General features: G+C 48.7%; 1 protein-coding gene across 4 annotated transcripts in view; it reads left to right on the top strand.

Moving 5' to 3' along the window:
• ITPR2 (inositol 1,4,5-trisphosphate receptor type 2) overlaps nucleotides 1-11,995 on the top strand; it is a 264,932-nt gene extending 252,937 nt beyond the window's left edge. For all 4 annotated transcript variants that reach the window (XM_046904326.1, XM_015291441.4, XM_015291434.4 and 1 more), the window contains 2 exons: nucleotides 7,363-7,524; nucleotides 8,689-11,995. In XM_046904326.1, the coding sequence (XP_046760282.1) occupies nucleotides 7,363-7,524; nucleotides 8,689-8,775 (249 nt within the window). In that variant the 3' untranslated portion in view covers nucleotides 8,776-11,995. The remainder of the gene's footprint in view (nucleotides 1-7,362; nucleotides 7,525-8,688) is intronic.
• Nucleotides 11,996-22,075: the final 10,080 nt, after the last annotated feature.

Here is a 22,075-nt window from a genome sequence, read left to right as displayed (position 1 = left end):
CAACCTAGTATAGGCCCAGTCAGATATATTAATTTTCTCGTTGCATAAAGATTTATCTGTAATTGCCCAGGTTTATTTTTATTTTCCTTGATTTACTGTTGTGGTTGCATATGGCCGCATAACAATTCCTAATTTCCCGCCCTGTATTCTTGTACAGCACAGATTGCTTATCAAATACAGTCTTAACATTAAAGTGTCAAACAGGATTTGCAGAAAGCTATTTGGATTTGTAGTTTGGGATGAACGTTTATCAAATTGTGGATTAGCTGAATCATGCACTGAACCAAATTATTATTGTCTGTGATTAAATCACAAAGTGGTTATTGCCCCGTGTCATCTAAAGCATAAGATAGTTTAAATCTTCAAAATCCCTTTTTTAAGGTGGCTACAGGAGCTACGTCGATGCAGACTTTTATGCCCAGGCTGCATCCCCAGGCAGAAAAAAACAGCTTTCAGAAGGCAACTTGGTCTGATCGCTCTCTGCTTATATGGGCAGCTAATCTAGGAAAGAAATGGATGGACTTATTTACACCTCAGACACGCAGAATCATTTTTTAGTAAATAGACCTCTCTGTACCTGGAGCTAAAGTATTTTTTCAAGGTGCTGGCTCGGGAAGGAGGAGTGAATGGCCCTGCTGGTTCTTGTACCTGAAAGGACATGAGCAATAACATCTGCAGTTTATTAGTATTCACGTGGAAACACAGATCTTAGGGCGCAACGGAGTCGGAGGGGCTGAGTGGTGGCACTCGTTGGACATGGAGGCTGCTGGGTAACCAGCAGTGGCTGCCTTGGATGTCCCCGAATTGGGCCTTAGCACCCCTAAATGCACTTCTCGTCTCTCTAAAGCTGTAGGAGGCTTTTCCAGGCTGCCATCACGGTTCCTATCCAGCACACGCCAGCGCTGAGTCACCAAGGAGTGAGTGGCTTGTGCCGGACATGGGAGTGGTGGGCTGGGGAAGGCGGGGGCTGCTGGAGGTCACGGAGCAGTCATAGCTCCTCTTCTTTGTGAGTAGGTGGGAGGGAAGTCCCCAAGCTGCTTGTTATCCTGTTGCAACAAGGGGTCACGGGGTAGAAAGGGCTGAGCGTCGCCACACTGGGCAGTGCCTGCTAAGGAAATGAAAGCTCTGTACAGCTGGCAGCAGCGTGACCTCCGACTGAGCCTGTGGGGATGGCACTGGCAAAAAGTCTGCATTAGGCTGCCTTTGCTCCTCTACCTCATCCCCCTTGTCCTACTCTTTGACCTATTTTCTCTCATTGTTATCTAGTAATCTGTTTTTTAAAAGGCTCAGCCCAGCCTCTCCCGCTGGTTGCAGCTGATCCATCTCTCTGCTGCCTGTGAAACCGGCACCTCCTGAAGGAGCATCCCCTGCCAATTACTCTGAAGACATGGATTCAGCTCAGCGTGAGAGCTCAATTGAAGCCAGTTGGCCATGCCAACAGGACAGGGACAGCTCAAGAAAGACTTTTTACAAAGTACAGAAACTCCAAACAAATCCTTTCACTCTTTCCTCCCTCCAAGCTCAGACAGAGCGATCAGAGTCAGAAAAATGGAAGTATTTGACCGAAGGGAGTACTCAGCCCTTAGCTCTGCCCTGCCCTGGAAAGCCTGCAGGAAGAAAGGAGAAAGTCGCTTAGAGGCAAACTCGGGCTCTCGCTCTGAGCGTTCCTCTCTGAGAAGAAGGCTCTGAGGTTTCTCAGCAAACGCAAGGAGCAAATCCCCTAAGCCCTGCGACTGCTCAGCGTGTTCCCTGCCGTCGGCACCTGGCACTGCACACACGCAGGGGACCTCACGGGGAAGCACGCTCCCTCCCGGGCCTCGCTGTCGCTGGGGTCCTGCCAGTGGGATTTGCTGCCAGGGAGGCAGGCGGGAGCGAGCATGCTGGATCACCGCATGAAATGTCTGCTCTGCTCGTGTGCAGTCTCTCTGGCCTGCAGCCTTTTGGCTAGCCCCACCTGCCCTTTTATTTTTTTCCGCCCAGCTGAGCTGGCGGAGAGGAGGCTGCGGCTCCCTTCTGTCCCTGCAGCCTTCCTGTCTGGCTGACTCTCTGCCCTAGACACAGACGTGTGCTTAACTATGAATTCTGCGAGGCACACATCATGCTCGAGGAGGGAGGGTGCAGCGAGTAGGTCCTGTGATCCGTAGGTGGGCTGCTGCGGTTGGGCTGAGGATAGCTGCTGTCTGATGCAAGAATGAAGTAACAGTAACAACACACCGCACTCAGCCCCAGCTGTTCAGAAAGAAGGTTTCTGTACGTTTCAGCCATTCATTTTGTGTCTGCTTCGCTTTAGAGTGCTGCGTCCACACAGCTCAACCTCTGTGTGTTCGCTTGTGCTTGAGCTATATCACCTTGCGCTAACCTGGTTGCTGCTTACAGGCTGTGGCAGCTGCTGGCCGAGGTTTGCCCTGCTCCCTACCAACAGCCCGCCTCATTCATGCAGGTTGTTGGCTCAAAATGTCTGCCTAAACCCTGGGAATACAGCTGGATTTCTAAGGAGAATGGCCAAGGCATGGCAGATGACACACTCCCAGGTCCCATCCCCACAGCGGCCAGGGAAGCAGCACCTGCAGCGTGGCCGAGGCACACTGCAGCTTTAACATGTGTGAGCTGGTCAAGGTGAACCCTGGGCTCAGCCCATAAACGTTTTAAGTCCCAGAACAAATGTTTGGTGTTATACAAACATGTTAACTACCTGAAGTTAATTGGCAAGCGATTACCTTGAAGTAAAAATAGCTTTCCTGCAGCTGAGCAGTCACAGAGTGCCTGTCCCCCCACGAACACTTCCAGTTCTCTGAAACATTCTGCAGAGGAACCTTTTCCGATTTGCCTTGTGGAACCTCACAGGTTTGTGATTGAAAGGTTTTGTCCCCAGAGGCAATTGCAAATTGCTTGAGGCACAGACTCAGCAAACAGGGCTGTGCAACGGAGCTCATTTTCATGCTGCCCTTTAATATTATTAGAGTTTTGTAGTTCACAATACTTGGGGAAAAAAAAAAAAAAGATGGTATTGACTGGCACATGCGTGCCATTCAGCAAGGGAACATAACTAGCACGTACATTACAATGGGACTATTGATGAAGGCCAGATAAATAGTTTTAACTTAAAGACAGGTTGGCAGCCATTTTGTGTGACAATCACACCGTTGGACTGGGTTTCTGTATGTGTGTGCTGTCAAGAACCAAGAAGCAAAGTCCTGCCAGTACCCACCATAGCACTTGGGACTACCAAGTGAGAGCCTTGCTGTCAGCTGTTTGACCTGGCTATAAAAGTCAGTTGCTTCTTTTGATGAGATCTTCCACCCATGCAGTCCCATCGACTTCTCTTAGAACTTGGCTCGAGCCCTTGCTTGATCCTCTACAACCTTCTGGCAAAATAATGCCCGGGTCTTCTGGATCTGTTACATAACCACAGCCAGGTTTTTTCCTTGGGACGGATTATCACAGCAGTGCTGGGAAGCAGAGTTGGGCACATGTGGATGTGAGAATGACGGAGCTCTGTGGCTCTGGGGTTGCGTTGGCCAAGATGGGCTGGCGCATGGTGCAGAGCTTCCCGGCCAAACAGCTGTGCATTGTATGGCAGCAGTGAGGTGCTGTGTGCCTTGTCCCTGTCCTCACCCACTCCTGGCCACCTCTCTCCCCAGAAGGTTTAGCCTTGTGTAGAGAAGGGGACAGCAGGTGATGCTGGGAGCCTTGGGGCAAGCCGACTGCACTGGGCTGCCCGGCAGCCACACAGGTGCGTGTTGTGTTGCTCCGGATGCCTCAGTGCGGTGGAGGGTCCACTTGCGAAGCCCTTCCCAGGCAGCTGGCAGTCTCTGCCTCACGTCCTCGAGAAGCGAGAGAGCTGCAGATGGAAAACAAAACTAGCAAAGTGCATTTCACAGTCCTGGCAGCAGTGCTCAGCAAACATGAGAACCGCAGTGATGGAGTCTCAGATTGCTCTCCCTCTGCAGCCTGGCGTTGGAAGCATCAGCATTGCAGTGAGCCTTTCCAAGAGGTGCTCCCAGCCCTCAGTTGGCTCCCGTGGCAACGTGTCCTTGAGGCGGGTACATCCAGGTGTGTCGAGCAAGAGAAGCTGTGATGGGTGCAGACACCGGAGCTTTCCAGGAAATATTCGGATACAACTGCAGCTCTGTTCACTGTAGCTCCTTTGAATTCACTTTCTGTGACCATAGTGGCAGACAAATTTGCTGGCAAACATTTTGCAGGCAAAAAAAAAGAAAAAAGAAAAAAAAAAAAAGCATTGAGCCAGCAAAGTGCTGTGCACAAACTAAGCTTAGTATAGATGACTACACCTGTGCTTAATGCTAGGCACGTGATGAATGCTCTGCTAGATCCCAGCCAAAATAAATTTAAAATAAATATCAGAGCGTGCTCGTGGAAAATGAATGCAGGTTTTGTAAGCCTACCTGGTTGCAGCTGAAATCAGAGCCTACAGCTGCATGTGTCTGTGGGGATATCCAGCAGGGAGGGGGCACACGTGATCTCCACCAGCAGAGCTGGTGAAAACAGGTTTTGATTTGAATGAGTTATGACCCATTGAAAATGGCATCATGCGTAACCACAGTAAATTGTCATAATGAGATCACGAGGCTCAAAGTGGGCAGAGAGGAAAGGCTTCATTCCACCAGTGCACACGGCTGACCGAGCTGTGGGCTGCAGAGCACAGCAAAGGGACACACCGTCTCCTTCCCTGGGCATCCTGTCATTGCAGTGACAGCACCCGAGGTTGCACAGTGGGACAAAAACTCATTAGAAGTGTTGAGTTAAAAAGAAGGAAACAACCCAGCACTCTTCTGGCTTTGCATTTAGTCCTGTACAGGGTAACGGGGGATCGGGCTAACCCAAGTAATGGAAAAATATAAACACCGTAAGTGCTTCCAGTCTCATGGCAGCTTTCTGAGTTGGCTTGGTGGTTTCGAAACATGTTCCTGTCAGAGGGCTTATGGTCAGGGTAGAGCATGACATAGCTGAAAGTAGTCATCTCCCTCTGGTAGCACAATAAAATTGTATTCACAGGCTCATAAACTCACAGGCACAAGCCAGCCCATGTGGATCTGCTCACATAAGGCCACCACTGGATGCTCAGCTACAAATAATGCAGACTTCCGTATTTTTGTCTGCAAACAAAGAAGCTGAAAGGCAAGCTCTGAGACTGCAGTAGGGGTGATGCACCTGAGTCTTTACCAGATACTAAGTCCAGACAACATAAGTAGCACAGCTGTTGGCTGCCAGAAGTCTTGCAGGCGGAATTCCAGAAAGTACTCCTGTGTTGGGGTGCTGGAGGGAAATAGTGATATTTGTTCAGAGCCATCCACCATAGAATCATAGAAGCATTAAGGTTGGAAAAGACCTTTAGGATCATGAAGTCCAGTCGTCAACCCACCACCACCATGTCCACTAAACCACATCCCTCAGTGCCACATCTACACATTTCCTGAACACCTTCATGCATGGTGACTCCACCACCACCCTGGGCAGCCTGTGCCAATCCTTGACCACTCTTTCTGAGAAGAAATTTTTCCAAATATCCAACCTGAACCTCCCATGGCTCATCTGGAGGCCTACCCCTCTAGTCCTGTCACGAGTTATGCAGAAGAGGCCAATCCCCACTTAGCAGCTACCTCCTTTCAGGGAGTTGTAGGGAGCAATAAGGTCTCTCCTGAGCCTCCTCCAGACTCAACAATCCCAGCTCCCAAACCTCCCTTGGCATAATTTGAGGCCATTATCTCATTATCTCTCATCCTATCATGAGTTACCTGGGAGAAGAGACCAACCCCCACTTCACCGCAGCTTTCCTTCAGAGAGTTGTAGAGAGTGAGAAGATCTCCCTTGAGCCTCCAGACTCAACTATCCCCGTTCCCTCAGCCACTCCCCATAAGACTTGTGCACCAGACCCCTCACGAGTTTCACTGCCCTTCTCTGGGCATGCTTCAGGTTCTCTATGTCTTTCTTGAAGGCCCAAAACTGAATGTGGAACGCCAGATGCAGCCTCACCAGTGCCAAGTACAGAGGGATGATCACCTCCCTAATCCTGCGAATTACACTATTTCTGATATAAGCCAGGATGCCATTGGCCTTTTTGGCCACTTGGGCACACTGCTGACTCTTGTTCAGCTGGTGGTCAACTAACACCCTCACATCCTTTTCCTCTGTGCAGCTTTCCAGCCACTCTGCCCCAAGCCTGCAGGGACGCATGGGGTTGTTGTGACTGAAGTGTAGGACTTTGCACTTGGTCTTCTTGAAGCTCATGCAGTTGGCCTCAGCCCATCAGTCCAGCTTCTCCAGATCCCTCTGTAGGGCCTTCCTACTCTCAAGCATATCAGCACTTCCTCCAAACTTGGTGTCATCTGAAAACTTACTGAAAGTGCACTTGATCACGCAGGGGACTGGAAGGAACACGCTCCAGCTCATGCTGTTTCTGTTTTAAAGTTATCAAGGGCACATGTCTGTGGAGGCTTGTTGCAAAACACTGTATGTATGATTAACCACATCCTCCAACTCCCCCAGGGTGGAAGGCAAAGGTGCGTTGATGTCATGCATCACTGGATGCAGGACCTACTTCCTTTGTCTCATGCATAAGGGCAAATCGCATTGCCTGCCACATGGTTGGCACTCCTCCCAGTCTCACACCCTCCGGCCTGTTATAGGTTACACACAAATATCTGTGCCCCCGGGTCAGGGAGGAGATTGAGCCTCATGCTGCTGCACCACATTCCCAATTTGTGTCAGCTATCTGCAGCACTTCCGTTATGACCAGATTCATAGCCTGAGAACATGAATATCCTCTCAGTGCCCAGTCCTTTGCCAGTCAGCCTTTCTCCATGGGGCTACGCTGAGATACACAGTCTGAACTGCATGCTGAAGCCCAAGCCATTCTCAGGATCCCAAATCTTCCACTGTGGGCAGCTGAACTGGCCCAGAGACAGCTAATCCTGCAGCAGGCTTGCTGCAGGCCAGCCTGGAAAGGGCTGTGGCTTGCCTTGTCTTCCTGTTGGTTTGCTGGTACTCCTGCAGGGACAGCGAAACAGGCAGAGGCCTGGCAGCTGAGGGGACAGCGGGGAATGTGTCCCTGTGAGTGCTTCAAAGCAAAGCCCAGGAGCACGTGAGGTCCCAGAGGGGCCTCCTTGTGTGTGTCTCTTCGTGCCAGGACTGCAGATGGAACAGGACCAGGATTCTGCACTTGATGCTTTCTGTGTAGACAGAGAAAGGCCTGTGTAAAATGTCTGCTCTATGCAGTGACTGTGAAGCTCACTTGCTGTGTATCATCTACTGAGAAGTACCTGAGTCTACATTCTCTGGTCTCAACTAGTAGCACTGCAGAAACCCCCTACTAACGTTGCTGTTCTTTTGATACCTGTATAGGAGAAGAATTTGGACTGGTTCCCTCGGATGAGAGCCATGTCTCTGGTCAGCAATGAAGGCGACAGCGAGCAAAACGAGATCAGGAACCTGCAGGAGAGGCTGGAGTCAACCATGAGCCTTGTGAAACAGCTCTCCAGCCAGCTGGCTGAGCTGAAAGAGCAGGTGGGTGCACTACCCCGGCCGCAACCTGAACATGTGCAGTGGGCACACTCACTCCCCTCGGGTCACGGTCAGGACAGCGTAACAAAAGAGACTTTTGTCTGAGAAGGGTTTCATCTTTCTTCCAGTAAGCTTTCTGAGTAGATGCAGTGATAGGGGTTTGCGATGAAATTGTACTCTGTTAGCAGCGGCAGAGAATGGGTAAGGGGAGTGAGTTACGAAATCCCCCTGTGGGTGTGTGAGGACAGAGGTGGGCTTTGCACAGGCAGGCGCTGCACAGCCTGGCAGTAGGGCCGAGGCAGCATCAGACATAGCTGACTACTCGTGGGAGTCAGCAGAAAAGCTTTCTTAATCTGACACACAGGAGTTTCCCTCATTGAGAATACCAGCAGCACTGTGCTGAAAACAATTCCCCAAGCCTGTCGCTCTGCCTGTGTCGCCTTGTGCCTCTCAGCTCATCTCCCCTGGTGTATGGGCACCAGGTACCACCTCTCTCCCAGCCCTGCTTCTGCCTCACCTCCTCCTCACTTCAGGACCACAAGACCAGCTCAGCTCCCTTGTAACCTAAGATGCCCATCACCTTAGGTTTGTCCGTTACAGTCTCAGACAGACAGCATTCTGTTTTCTGTATGGAATGCCCTTCCAGTGGTATCAGCCATTATTCTATCATCCCCCTTCAAATCCTTCCTTAAAACTCTTTTTCCCTGTGAAAAACTTGACAGAGGTTTAGGCTGGATGTGCCGCTCCCATTGTTTACTGCAATTATCTACACTGCCCCGGATGGTTTTTCATCTCCCCATGACTGACCTTGCCTTCTCCTGGCTCGAATTTAAACTCTTTGGGGCAGGGACCACCCTTTAATTCTGTCATTGTACAGCACCAGGTGCAGATGCTGACCCTCCGTGGGGCTGCACAACACGATAGCAGAGCAAAGGATGCACTGTAAAACCTGCCACTGGAGAAGAATCGTGCACAAATGAGAATCAAATGTCCATAGTTTGCGGGAGACAGATCTCCCACTTCAAAGGCATCTCTTGTAATTTTTAATGCTGAAGAATAGAATTCCACTCCCTGTTGTTTTGCTTATATGTATCTTGTTCTTTGACTGCTAAATAATAGTAAAAAGCAAAAAAATAAATCTCGTCTCTCTCTGCCTTTCCACCTTAGATGACAGAACAAAGGAAGAATAAGCAGAGGCTGGGCTTTCTTGGATCAAACACACCCCATGTGAATCATCACATGCCACCACCCTGATACCATGGGGAGAAGCCGTGACTGGCCTTTCATCAGTATTCCTGCTTTATTACCGAATAAAAAACTGAGATTGAGAGGAGTGAACAGTGCCTATTGTTACGAAGTTAAAAACAACCAAGTGCCAAGATGTTAAGTGGTTTAGCTCTGGGAACAATTTGTAGCTGTTTTTCCTGGTTGAAAGGGACCTAGGACGCAAGCGATACAAGGCAGTCCGTTTGTATTCATTCAGGGGGCCCAACTTCACTGCGTTTGTGCTCTGCGACTCAGTGGCTTCGGCAGCGGCTGCTGCCTGCGAGGGAATCAGGGCAGCGCCCGGCCGCGTCCTTTGTGCTGCCTTCAGCTTTCTCCTTAAAGCACCAACAAAATCAAGGCAGGAGACGTGTGAATTAGCACAAATGCAATAGAGCCCGGTTCAGAATCAGTAGAAGCCGCTCCTTGTCTTATTTGTCAGATAGCAACATTAGTCATTTTTGCTTGGCGTCTACTATTTTTTAATTGCGGTAAATATGTCAGTTGGGTAAGCAATATTGTTGCTTCAAGTAACTTCTACGAGGAGGGAAAGGGGAGAAACCTCAAAAGACTGGAAGAAAAAAGGAAGAAAAAAGGGAAAAAAAGTTGCAAAGAGAAACATTAACGCTTTTGAATTTTAGCTGTCACCATGCAATTTCTTATTTATAACATGGAGCACAATGGATCTACAGCTGTGGGAATGTTACGCACATAACACTGACAACATAACTGGAAGTGATTTCTTTCTCCTGGATTCACATGTTCTCGATTACTGTGGCCCTGAGACTTCACATACCGAGGAGTTAAACTGTGCTTAAAATTCTCATTCCAATGGAGGATTCAGGAAAGACATGAGATCTGTAGTTTGAAGTGTGCGTGTGTGTATTTTTTTTATCTTTTTAAGCTTAAAAATGCCTTTCTGCATGGAGCTGTAATGGTGTCGTTACCTTCCACAAACACACCGTCAGCGAGAGGTGACCTTAGGAAATCAGCGCCGTATTCTGCCAGCGTTCTTCTGAGCAGAGCGTGGGCTTAACCTTCCTCTGTCAGCCCTTCCTTGCTGAAGGGGCTTGCAGGACAAGCACAGCTGATGGGGCACAGAAATGATGCTGGAGGAGCACAGGATCGGATGGGGCACAGCAGTGATGCAGGAGGAGCTCTCTTCCAGAGCTAGGCTCTAGAAAGGGCAGCAGCCAAACCGTCTGTACAGGTTTCTGATGTACTCTCAATTTCCTGAGATGGTTTTAGAAGGGAAGTTGCTGGGTATCCGCAGAGCCCAGCAGGCTTTTAGATTAAGATTTTCAGGGCACAAATGGGAGCTGTGGTCCCAGTTCACTTTCATCTTCAGAGGATCTTGGATCCCTAGCTGTCCTTGGTCGCATTGGAAAACGTCTCCATTAAAGTGGAGTCACTTCATAAACTAAAATATTTTTGCAATAATTTCCCCCTGTGATATTTCCATTTTGTTACAGAAGCTATTTTGATCAAGGGTGGAAATACTGTTGACTCCAGCATTTTTAGTATCTCCCTGAAAAAACACTGTCTTGTTATTAAGACACAATTCAAACCAGCAGACCCAGAATAAAAGGAAGGGAGGAGCATTTCCCTCCCTTCATCCCAAATCCAAGCCGGTTCTTGGAACCTCTCTCTTTTGTTGTGTCCGTGAGGTGAATGGGGTAAAAATAATGTACTTTAGGATCTGATCCTTCTACTGCCAGCAGTAGGGTTCTGTTGGGTCCCAGAAACCGTGACCCAGCCAGCGCTCTGCCCTCGTGTGCTGAGATGAGGAGCAGGCGGTGGTTATCACAACTGGGACCAGGGCAGAAAAAGTGGAGAGTGAGAAACTAAACCCTTGACAGCTCCTCTGTCACCTTGGTGCTTCCCAACCAGCTGTGCAAGAGGGGAGCTGAAAGCAGAGTACAGAAGTGCAGTTGTCTTCAGTGGACAACTGTGATCTTTTAGGAGTAAGTCGTGGAGTGTGCCTTCGTGTGACTGAGGCCTTGCTGCTGCTGCAGCTGGGCTGTGCTGGTGAAACCCCTCAGTGAGGCTGTCTGTCTGTGGGGATGGGCTCCATGTAGCAATTAGCGTCTGGCACTGAGCGGCTTACAGTGACTTTATTCTGGGAGCTTGCATCAGCCACATGCCGTGAAGTAACCAACTCCTGTGTAAAGTAAGGCCAGGCCGGCCTCTCTGACTGGGCCTATTGTAAAGCACCAAGCCAAAGGAGTTGTGCGCAAACGTCAACTCAGTGGTGAGGTTGTGGAGAATCAGACCCGGCAGCCGTACTGATTCACGTTAGTTTGTGCAGTTCATCTGTCACAGCCCGTGTTTCAGTAGTCATTTTCTTCATCCCCACACACATGTACCGATGTTGTAGGTGCTACACCTACAAGAGCATGGTTGATTGGAACAAAGATGGATTATTTGCTACTTACTGGGGGGTTGGCTACAGCTGGATGCAGTTGACACTTTTGCTGTTTATGCTCAGAAAAGCAGCTGAACCACTGTGCATCACAGAAGGTTTGTCCTGCTTGAGCTGCAACTCAACACGCCCGTGCCCTGAGCTCATGCCTGCAGTGGCACATGGGCAATGCTCTGCCCTGCGCTGCATCTGATGTCCCCCAGTTCCAGAGACCAAGGAGGAGCAAACCCTTAAAAAACTAGAAACTAATAGATGCCAATTAGCCTTTGCCACAGTGCCTGTCCTCTGTAGCTTCAGAGAGAGACCTCTCTAAGTGATGCAAATAAGTGATGGTGCTTGCACAGACGGTAAATATATTTCACTGAGCATTTTGATGTTCTTACTGATTCTGCCAAAGCTTATGCCTGTCCTGCAGCTCTCATCCATGTGAGCAGTCTGTACCTAACAGGAGGCTTCTTACGTGAATAGCGATTGCAGGGCCAGAGCTCAAGCCTTAAGGGTTGTGAAATACCCCCCATCAGAGAGTTTATAACAAGGGAAAAATTAATTGTATTATACATATATTTATATGTATATCTTTGTTTAGTGCAGCAGGGGTATCCTCTTAGGCAAGCATCATCACTTGCATATCCTATTTATATGAAATGATCGCAAAGAAGTTAAAACATCTAAGAGCTTTTAATGCCTTAGAGGGATTTATAATTATAAGCTCCTTGACAGTTAAAATCTTAAGTAAACGTGTCCATTGATGCTGAATGTAACTTTTAATAAAGTGTGTCATTTTACATATGTTTGCCTCGCTTATTCTTGGTGCAAAGATGTGGGGAAAGAGTTGTTGCTGAATTTGGAGGTTAGATGGGGCCATGGGCAGCCTGATCTGGTGGGTGGCATCCCTGTCCATGGCAGGGGGTTGGAACTGAGTGGGCTTTAAGGTCCATTCCAACCAAACTCATTGTGTGATTCTATAACTCTATGATTCTATGAACCAAAGACTTCTAGGAAACCCAGGGCCTGCACAGGAGACTGAGTTGTTGCAATGAATGTGTCCCATGTATACATCAGTTTTTTCTGAGTGACAAATCGAGTGACAGCAGTTCAATCTTGGATGGAGAGGCCCGGTCCAGCAATAGAAGTGAGGATTTATTTTACCTCAGGCATAGCTTATTCTACTCAGGTGAAGGGGATGGACTGCCAACGGCCTGGTGGCAGATAGGTGTGTGATTTGCTGAGTGCTTTTTGCTCAGTCCCTAGGAGGCGGGCTGGTGGCAGTCACAGTGATGGATGCAAGTGCCACTGACATGCTAAACACCTCAGAGTACCCCACTGCACGTGGCCTTGGCTCACAGGGAAGCTCTGCCTGCCCACTTGGGCCTGGCTTGAGCAGGCAGCACAATGAGGCTTCGAGCACCAGCAGGACTGGGGTGAGGCCATGCCCTTGTGCCCCTGATGAGGGCAATCCCATGAGACCATCATCTGACAGCACCCACAGCAGCATGACGGGCACCTCCTGTGCACCTCGTGTAGGCCGTCCCAGCAGCCATCGTCCCTTCAGGACAGGGTTCCGGTGGTGCTGAGGAGCCCATCAGTGTTGTTACGCACTGTCCCGCTAGTTCCAACCACTGAGTTTGGAAATCCAGACCTCAAGTAATGAATGGCAGCGCACAGGTTTAGGGCTTAAAGGCACTATGTGACTTCTGCTAGGGCGGGGCTTTTGCACGTGTGATACTTCGGTGGTTTGGTGGGGGTTTTTCTCATGTTTTCAGTGTAACTGCTTCAAATAGGATGTAGAGAGAGAGGCTGGGGGGGTTTCCCTTCTCTTCTAGGTGGAAGGAGCGAGGAAGGCAAACAGCCAAAGGCCACTGCCTCTCTGAACCCTGGCACCTCGGGCTGAGGAAATCCATGGTCTTGCAAAAAAAGGAAGTGCCCTACAAACCTGGGACAGAAGAATATATATAACACAGAAGCATTATTTTTCCAATGATGTTTATTACAGAGAGTCAGTATTTATTAGTAAGGGAATGAGGTCTCAGTGAGAGAAAAAAGGCTGCTAATGAGGGAAATCCCATTAAACAGAGCATTTCTGTGCACTCACGATCCCAACCTGCTGAGTTTTTGAATGGAAGCAACTTTCTTTAGCATTCTGTGCTATGACTGTAATGTTAAATCGGAGGAGCTTGTTTACTGCAAGGCTTCTCAGATCGCTCTGCAAAAAGGATGTCCTGAGAGAAAATGCGCTTCCGTACAGTCAGCTTTCAACCTAAGATTACAGGCATACCAAAAGAAAAGCCCCCAACCTAGAATTAAGCACCTGTGCTGAAGTGGCAGCCATTTCACACACAAATCTCAGAACTGACGGCTGAGGCTTCTGTTTTTCGGCACCTACCTGGTTCAAAAGGCGTCGCAGGGAGCAGGCGGCTCCCTCAGCAGCAGCACGCAGCTCAGTGGGTGCACATCGGTGTGCCCCGAGAGCGAATCAGGCTCATTAGCTTCCACAGTTGCCTCTGCTGTGACAAAAGCATCTGCAGGCGAGGATGTTTGCTTTGGAATGAGCCTGCTTGTTTGCTGGGGATGGCAGCCAAGTTTATTTTTAAGCTGAGAAAGCTGAGATTTCAGTCTGCTAACCTTGCTGCTGTCCCAGGATGCCCACCGGCAGCTCCTGTTTGGAGGCGCTCGGACTGAACTGTCCCTGTTTGCACAAAATTGTCCCAAACAGGCCTGAAGTGCCGAAAATGGAATTTGAGCTCCAGGAATTTAAAATGCGACGCATACTGCTATCATCGGTTCACACTCGCCTGCTCTATTTATATGCTCTACTTTTTAGTGTGAAGCAGGAAGTCGCGAGGCACAAGACAAATAGCCCTTAGAACCTGGCTATTTTAAAGCATTTCTGTTGCTGCAGACAGGCAGCAGTTACCTCTGTTTTTATTTATTTGTTTGTTTGTTTATTGCACAGTGAATTCCTTACCCCTCGTCTCCCTCCTTGATCTCATCATATCTGCACCGTGCCCCTGTGCTACTGTGCTGAGGGTGAGACGTGGGCACGTCCTGCACATCCTAGCAGGGCTGGAAGCCACGCCACGAACCTCAGCCTGTGGGAGCACAGCTGAGCTGGCAGTGCCTGTCCTTACTACTCTAACGACTCCATTTAAAGGTTGCAGACTGTCAACTAGCACGTTATTTAACTTGATACAAGTGCTATTTTTTTTAGCAGAACTTACCGTGGCAAATTATTGCACAAGCTTTGGTCAACTCACCCATCACTTCACCAACTGTGGGTGATCCAAAGAGATGAGCGCCTTTTGCTCCACCTTTTAACCTCATCTATGGGCAAAATGTGTGCCACCACTGGGAGCCAGATCACATCCGTTGCCCAAATCCAGCTCAGCCTCAGTCCAGCTGTGGCTTGTGGTAGCGAGGGATGAGGACGTTGTCACGGCAGGGCTGCTGCCACCACCACCCCCATTCAAAAGCCTGTGAATTCATCCAGATGGAAATAGTGGTTTTGGGGTCAGCTACAGCGTGAAGGCTCCAAATCCCTTTATAAAATCCTCCCTTCCGGCCCCCAGAGTTTGCAGTGTGCTGCGTGGGCTGCGTTCCGCGTGACACCAAGCTGCCATGTGAACCATGGACTCTCTGTCACCTCATCATAACTCAGTGCAATGGCCTTCAACTGTGATATGGCAACCCGTATTTTGCAATCCTCTGTGAGAAACGTTTGCCCTCTCCCCACAGCTGTAAGGGTGCATTTGCTGCCCTCCCTTCTCTGCTGCATCAGTTATAGCATGGGACATCTGGGAGCCGCATTAGCGTTCAGCCCAGAACAGGGCAATTTGGCAACAAGGCTCAAAAACATTTTCAGTCCTCGGTCAGTCTTGGATGCTGGCAGCTGGCTGAGAGCTCGTATTTTTTTCAGGTCAGCTTCTGCTAACTTTTGAGGGTGGCTCTGGCCCATTTGCAGCCCACCAGGGAGCTATGTCAGTGGCTTTTTCTGGCTTTGAAGCGTTCACCCTAATGTGATAAAGACAGCAGAATTCATGGTGCCTCCAAAAAACCCTTCCAAGCCTTCATCTCTCTGTTTTAAAAGGGAGGGCGTATGTGTTGTGTGTGATCGTGTGTGGTTTGCACACACACAACGCCATTTGAGGGTATTTGGGAACACTGGCACGCAGAAACAAGGGCGGGCTGGCTGCAGACCTAAACAAGCAGTGCAGCTGGTGCTGTGAGCACTGCCGTCCCATGGGAGATGCAGATTTTTGTGCCTGTGGCAGGACTTTGCTGCTAAAGTAGAAGGAGTCAAGAGAGGAGAGCACGGTCCCTGGAGCCATCCTGCCCTTCCTATGCCAGCACAAACATCTGCCTGGGTCCCTGGCTGCTCTGCGGGGGGGTGGGGAGATGCTGGGAGAGCTGTGACTGTGCTGTGCTGCAGGTATAACATCATGCAGGGCAGAAAAGGAAAGGAATGGGAGTTCAAGGGAAGGTCCCAGTGGTACAGGAAAATGTTGTCAGGAATGGTGGTTGGACTGGTGGGCACTACGAGGAGGCTGCTACAGAGTTATCGCGGAGAGCTGATGTTATCAGAAGGCAATGGGCCTCTCGTAAATCTCAGCTGTCTTTCCAAATGACAGGATGTACCCAGCACCTTCCAGTCCAATGAAAGGGCTGTTGCACAGGGCCCTTGGTCTACAAAGTCTGTTTTTTCAGAAGTTTGCCCACAGCACCTCACTTGGGATGAGTGCTCTTTTACATGGTTAGCACAAATCCAAATAAATACAGAAATATAAACTGAGCTGGAAATTTACTGAGTACAAGCTGTCTTGCAAAATTGTCTGTGTTTCCTGGCTCTGGATGGGATGGAAATACCACAGAGCTTGCTTCTCTCATGGTAACGTGATACTTCTGCTTCCGGGCTCAGCTGGATGGAGGTGGAGGCATGTACAAAGGCAGAAAAAAGGAAAAGCAAAAGCAAATGATAAGCAAGCTTTTTTTTTTTTTTTTTTTAAAGTGGAAAAAGTGTAACTGGTAATCAGAAAGATCGAAGTGGTCACTGTGGGCATCTACATGCATGCCCTGTCTTGCACAGGCCCTGTTGGGAGGCCTTCCTGTGAGTAGGACATGGAGCTTGGCTGGTGCTTGCTGGGCTCTAACTTGGGTCCAGCTGCTGGCCTTGGTTAAGAGAAGATGTTCCCCTTTTCCCTGCTTGCTCCCTGCTCTCCAGGAGAAGGGAACCCAGTCCTGCGGCCTTCCCTCAGCCTGAGGGCCTCAGCCGTGCTTTCCCTTCTGTCACGTGACTGGTTCTTGTATGTATTTCCTGTAATTTTTCCAGTCTGGTCAAATGTTTTGGAGACAGAAGTTACGTCAGCGAAGATGGCAGGGAAGGGAACAAAGCGCTTTCCCTGCTGGTGGTAGGAGTTCATGGCCATAACACCCGTCGTGCAGCAGCCACATCCCTAGCAAAAGATGGCTGGGAAGTCAGGACACCACATGGCCCGGCATCTAGCACAGCAGTTCATCTTCCTCATGGTGCCACAGGGCCATCTGTCAAAGCTGCCCTCACCACTTCTCAGCAAACCACCCTTGGCAGCCGCCTTCCAGAGAAGAGCCACCAGCTGTGTCCTGGGGTAGCCCAAGTTCCTCCTGCATCTGCTAGCAAATGGCATTTTATTTAACGGCATCTTCTGAGAGGGGGCTGAGACCACACATGTCCTTTCAGCCAGGCTGTCAGATAAGTCTGCCCAGGGCTGTTGTGGATCTGGTGATCTGTGTTTAGAAATAGTCTTGGTATTTTTAAATGTTGCCTGGAGCCATCTGGTCCCCTCTTCGTTTTATGTTTTAATTGTCATTTAGAACTTATTATACAAGCTATTGAAAAGCCAGACAGAGGCTGGAGGGAAGCAGGCATGTCCCCGTCTGAAGCTCGTACAAACCCCTGCAGCCTGTCCCTGCCCTTCAAAGAAGTTGGGGGCCATGGCCCAGGCCCCATGACAAGCAGGCCGTGCATCACACACTGCAGCCCAGCTGCAGCACGGGACTTGCCACTGGCACAGGGAAGAGGGCCCATCAGGGCAGGTGACCATCTGCAAACCAAAGGAATTTACTTTTTTGAAGATGCCTCTGTTAGTTTTCGGAGAGAAGCTGACTTGCCTTCGCCTGCCATGAGAGCAGTGAGCACGGAGGGCTGCAGAGTGTCCAGTCAGGCTGCTCTGGCTCCTCAGCTCCTTCACAGTAATGGAGACACACCACCGCATGACTCCACCTAAATAATAATCTCTTCCATTTCAAACATATGAAACAGGGCACTGAACATCAAGCTGTCTAAGAAAGGATATACATACATTCTTTTTTTATTTATTTTTAAGAAAACCCTTTGATTTCTTTCTTTCTTTAGGATCCAACGAATCCTCTTTTCAGGCAGACGGCAGAAATCATAGAATCACAGAATAATTAAGATTCTAAGATCATCGAGTCCAACCATTGACTTATCTCCACCATGCCCACTAACCGTGTCCCTCAGTGCCACACACATTTCCTGAACACCTTCATGCATGGTGACTCCACCACCTCCCTGGGCAGCCCGTTCCAATAACTGATCACTCTTGAGAAGAAATTTTTCCTAATATTCAACCTGAACCTCCCCGGCACAGCTGGAGGCCTTCCCCTCTAGTCCTATCATGAGTTATGCAGGAGAAGAGGCTGATCCCCGCGTAGCCACTACCTCCTTTCAGAGAGTTACAGGGAGCAACAAGGTCTCCCGAGCCTCCTCCAGCTCAAACAATCCCAGCTCCCTCAGCCACTCCCCATGAGACTTGTGCTCCAGACCCCTCATCAGTTCCATTGCCCTTCTCTGGACACGCTCCAGGGCCTCAATGTCTTTCTTGTAGTGAGGGGCCCAAAACTGAACACAGAATTTGAAGTGCAGCCTCACCAGTGCCAAATACATAATAAAGAATACAATTATATATGTGTGTGTGTGTGTGTTTATATATACATATATATGTATGTATATGTATGTATGTATGTATCCTAATTGTTTCCATGCAAGGACTGCTTCTTGCCAGAGGTGCGATGAGTAGGTGCTGATTTCAGCTTGTTTCCAAGACAGAGCCTGGACGTTGCTGCTCCTGGATGCCCTGGACAACAGTGAGTAGACTGAGGTCATCAAATGCTGCAGAGAGGGGCTGAGGCAGAGGACCAGCTTGAGGTGCACTCTCAGCCCTGCCACAAGCCGCTGGCACAGCTGGCACTCATTGGCACTTGTCTTGGTGACTGATCAAGTGCGGGCAGACAATGGGGCCTGGGCTCACCCCTCATGCCTGGAGGTAATGCCCAGCACTACCACACTGCAGCAGCCACCATTTAAAGGGAAAAAGAATTTCAGAGTTGTTTTTTCAGATCTGTAGGATCTGAATTGTGTGCATTTGACTGAAGAGCTGGCATTATACCAAAGAAGAGTAATTTTTTTGTGAGTGAGCAATAATAAATTATTCCTGCAGTATCAGCTTGTTTGGTGTGAAGTCTGTCTACTGCCACCAAGGGGGTTATAAAATTACCTGCATCGGGCCCCTCATGGCTGCCTTGCTCAGGGTGTGGGAAGGAAGGGACAGAGGGTGAGAAGCTCTCACCTTGAAGCAATCACTTTCCACCAAAATGGGGACAGCTGGAAGGATCTGTCGTAACTTAACACCCAGATGACCTTGGTGTGGGAGTACCCCATAGGTTGCAACCATGATTTCAGGACCTGGCCCTTCTGCGTTCAGATTTATGGCATGGCAATAAGGACTCAGCGTGAGCACTCTTCCACCTTTCAGCCTTGACGGTCTCTGGGGATTTTCCTGTAATAATCTTGTCTACACTATTGACTTATAGAATAATAATTGAGCTTCAAATTTAATTACAGTATAGGAATGTGCCATCACTTGATTGAAGATGCTTCCTTGGCTATTTATTGCAATAAATAGTCTTACCAACTGCAATTTTAAATTGAAGGACTAGACACTGGGATCTCTTTTTGTGGCCATGTTTATATCCCCCCTGCAAAACACAGCATTTCAATGAAATACCAAGTCTTGGTTTCCAAAATGCTTTTCTTTTGTTAAAACTCTGTTTATGGAGAGTTCCTCAGCCCTTGCCTCATACCCACAGCCACAAAGAACAGCAGTGCTCAGGACCTATCAATGTTCAGGTGCTATACGCAGGTTTGCATCATATGCATCTGCCAAGTGGAGGGACACAGGCTGAAAAACACCTGCAGTTGTTGTACCCCACGGCTGAAGGGCACCATGGCACATCAAGGTGTGGTCTTGGCCACCATCTCCCTGCAGAATCCTGCAGCACTTTCCCACTTCTGCCAAGTTGAGGGCCCGAGGGGAGCTGGGCCCCTGCTGGGCTTGTGCATCCTGGAGCTGGAGCAGGAGCAGAGCCCCATAGGAGCTGGCACCAGTGTGGTGGGAGCAAGGTGCCTTTGCATCCCAGAGGCCATGTGCCACTGGGAACGATGTATCTCTGCTCGAGCACTTCTGTGAAGTGTGGCTATTTATGTAGGCTCTTTCCTTCAGTGATAATAAGGCACTCAAATTACCCTCTAATGTTGGTTATTTGGAAACAACACGAAGGCAGTATTTCCACTTGTGACAGAGCATACGGAAATGTGAGTTTCAGCAGCAGTGTACTGCACCTTGCTGCCTGCCCACAGCTGCAGAAACATCGATGTTCACGCTCATTAGCCAGGGAATAGAAATGAAACCCTCAAAAACAATTTGATCCAAATTCTTTTTTCTTGCAGCCAGCTTTATGTCCAAATGAGAGAAAGTATTCTGCCGGTATTGCATACTGTTTGGCGATTTGCAGATCCCTCTGACCCAGGAAGTGGCCATTGCCCACTACCCCTTATTTCAGGCCCTTCCTAATGTCCATGCAGTCCAACCTCTGCCACACTTCCCAAGAGGGGAATTTCCAAGGGGAAGACGAGGCAGAGAGTTAGCTGCTGCTGTTGTGGGAATAATTCTGGTACTCTAAACAAGCGCTGCATCTTCAAGTACTGTCCTGGCAAACCCAATTGCTGGACACAAGGCTGAAGACACTCTGGGGTCCGCCCAGAATTAAGGAGACTTGACTTCTTCTCCAAGAAGTGCTGAGCATCATCACTTATACCAGAACCACTTGCCCAGTGACTCCTTGTGAGGCCAGGCCATTTCTAATAAGTCACCCATTCCTTCCAGCCTCTGCAGTTATCCTTTGTAATAGTCTAAGTCTTGGGCATTTACTTTTAGAAAAACAGTTTTTGAGACTAGAATTCTTTCCCACTGTGTCTTGCTATCTGTCTCCACGACTTCATTGTCCAAAATTCATCCTTTGCAGTTTTGGTTTATGGGTAGAGTCACCAACTTCAAAGCTGATGCTTGTTTTATAACCTAGTCTAGTATCAGCTTTGTTGCAGGTAAACCATGTGTCTCTTCTGACTCTACATCAGCTTTCTTATAGATTTATCGGATGTAGGTGGATCTGTTTTCTCTTGCTGGTACCTGAGCTTAAAGCTCAGCAGACTTTGGCTCTTTCATACATTTCAGCATATTTCATTGTCAAAATGGAAATACAGGAGTCCTAGTGTCTGACTGTCCCATCTCAACATTTAGAGAAGAGCCCAGTATGTGAAACGCGTGGCCTGGCAGTGGCCATGGACCATGGCACGGCTCCTACCAACCAGAGCACAGGAACACAGGAATCAAGCTACCAATGTCCTGTGGTGTGATCCCACCCCTGTCCTGTTCACATGCCAAGCTGACACTGAGCGGATTGCGCCCTGTGATGGCTTTTCTCCAGGTGGCTCCAAGTACCTTCTTATTTTCTTTCAGCCCTGTTCAAAGAACGTCCACTCATTTCCTTTCAAGGGGTCAAAGTTGTCTAAGCCTTATGCAGGTGAAGTCATCTTGATGAATAAACAAACAAAGGCAAAGAGACCAACCTTGTGAACATCAGCCAGGAAGGTTTCTGAACCATTAGTGGAATTTATGAAAACTGAATACACTTTTAGAAAAAAAAAATGTGTTTACTTAGACGATGGACTTCTGTTGAATATTAATCTTTTCAGGGTACATTGCTGGCCTCCTTAAAGAAAGCCTAAATTATTCAGGAGCATTTCCATGCTGAGATACAGCAAATTTACAGGCAGTACAAATCAGACTTTTACATCTTAAAATTAAAGGAAACCAAGTACCAAATCTGGCTTCATAATAATTCATTGGGCATCCCCCTGCTAAATAAAACGATTAAGCTACTCATTAAAACTCAACCAGATCATTACAAAGCAATGGCTGCTCTTAATCCTTATAGACTTTACAAGCAAAATAACCATGATACAGCACTAATTCCTATTTGGGGTTGGTTATTCATTTTACCTCCTGGCTTTGTCATAGGACAGCAGTGCAAATGAGTTCCCAGTGATGCTTCGACGCAGCAGCCTCTGCCCCAGAGGTGACAGCCTCTGATGGCCAATGTGGCAGAGGAGGCCGGTGAGGCCATTGCAACTGCCAAGGAAGCATCGGGCTCCCTTACGTAACAGCTGCTGCTTTTCTGTGCTGTCACTCACACACACACTGGAAAACACAGTGCTTGAAGAGCTGCTACGCTAGTACAGCATATGCTGGAGGCAAACCTATATATATATATTTATTTTTTCAAAATCGACCCTTGTGAAAAAGGAATTAGAGCAGGAGTATCACACAGCTTTCTGTCCACAGACCAGCCACTGCACTGCTTCACTGAGGTTACCTTTAAGAAACATTTCCTCCATTAAAAACCCTTGCTGCTGGCACCGGTTTTGTTTTATTTGTCTCACCAGGAACCTAAGAAGCCTTTGCAAGTAAACCAAATTCC

The sequence above is a fragment of the Gallus gallus genome, chromosome 1, assembly GCF_016699485.2.
Source record: "Gallus gallus isolate bGalGal1 chromosome 1, bGalGal1.mat.broiler.GRCg7b, whole genome shotgun sequence".
Lineage (NCBI taxonomy): Eukaryota > Metazoa > Chordata > Aves > Galliformes > Phasianidae > Gallus > Gallus gallus.
This window is presented reverse-complemented; position numbering and strand designations above follow the sequence as displayed.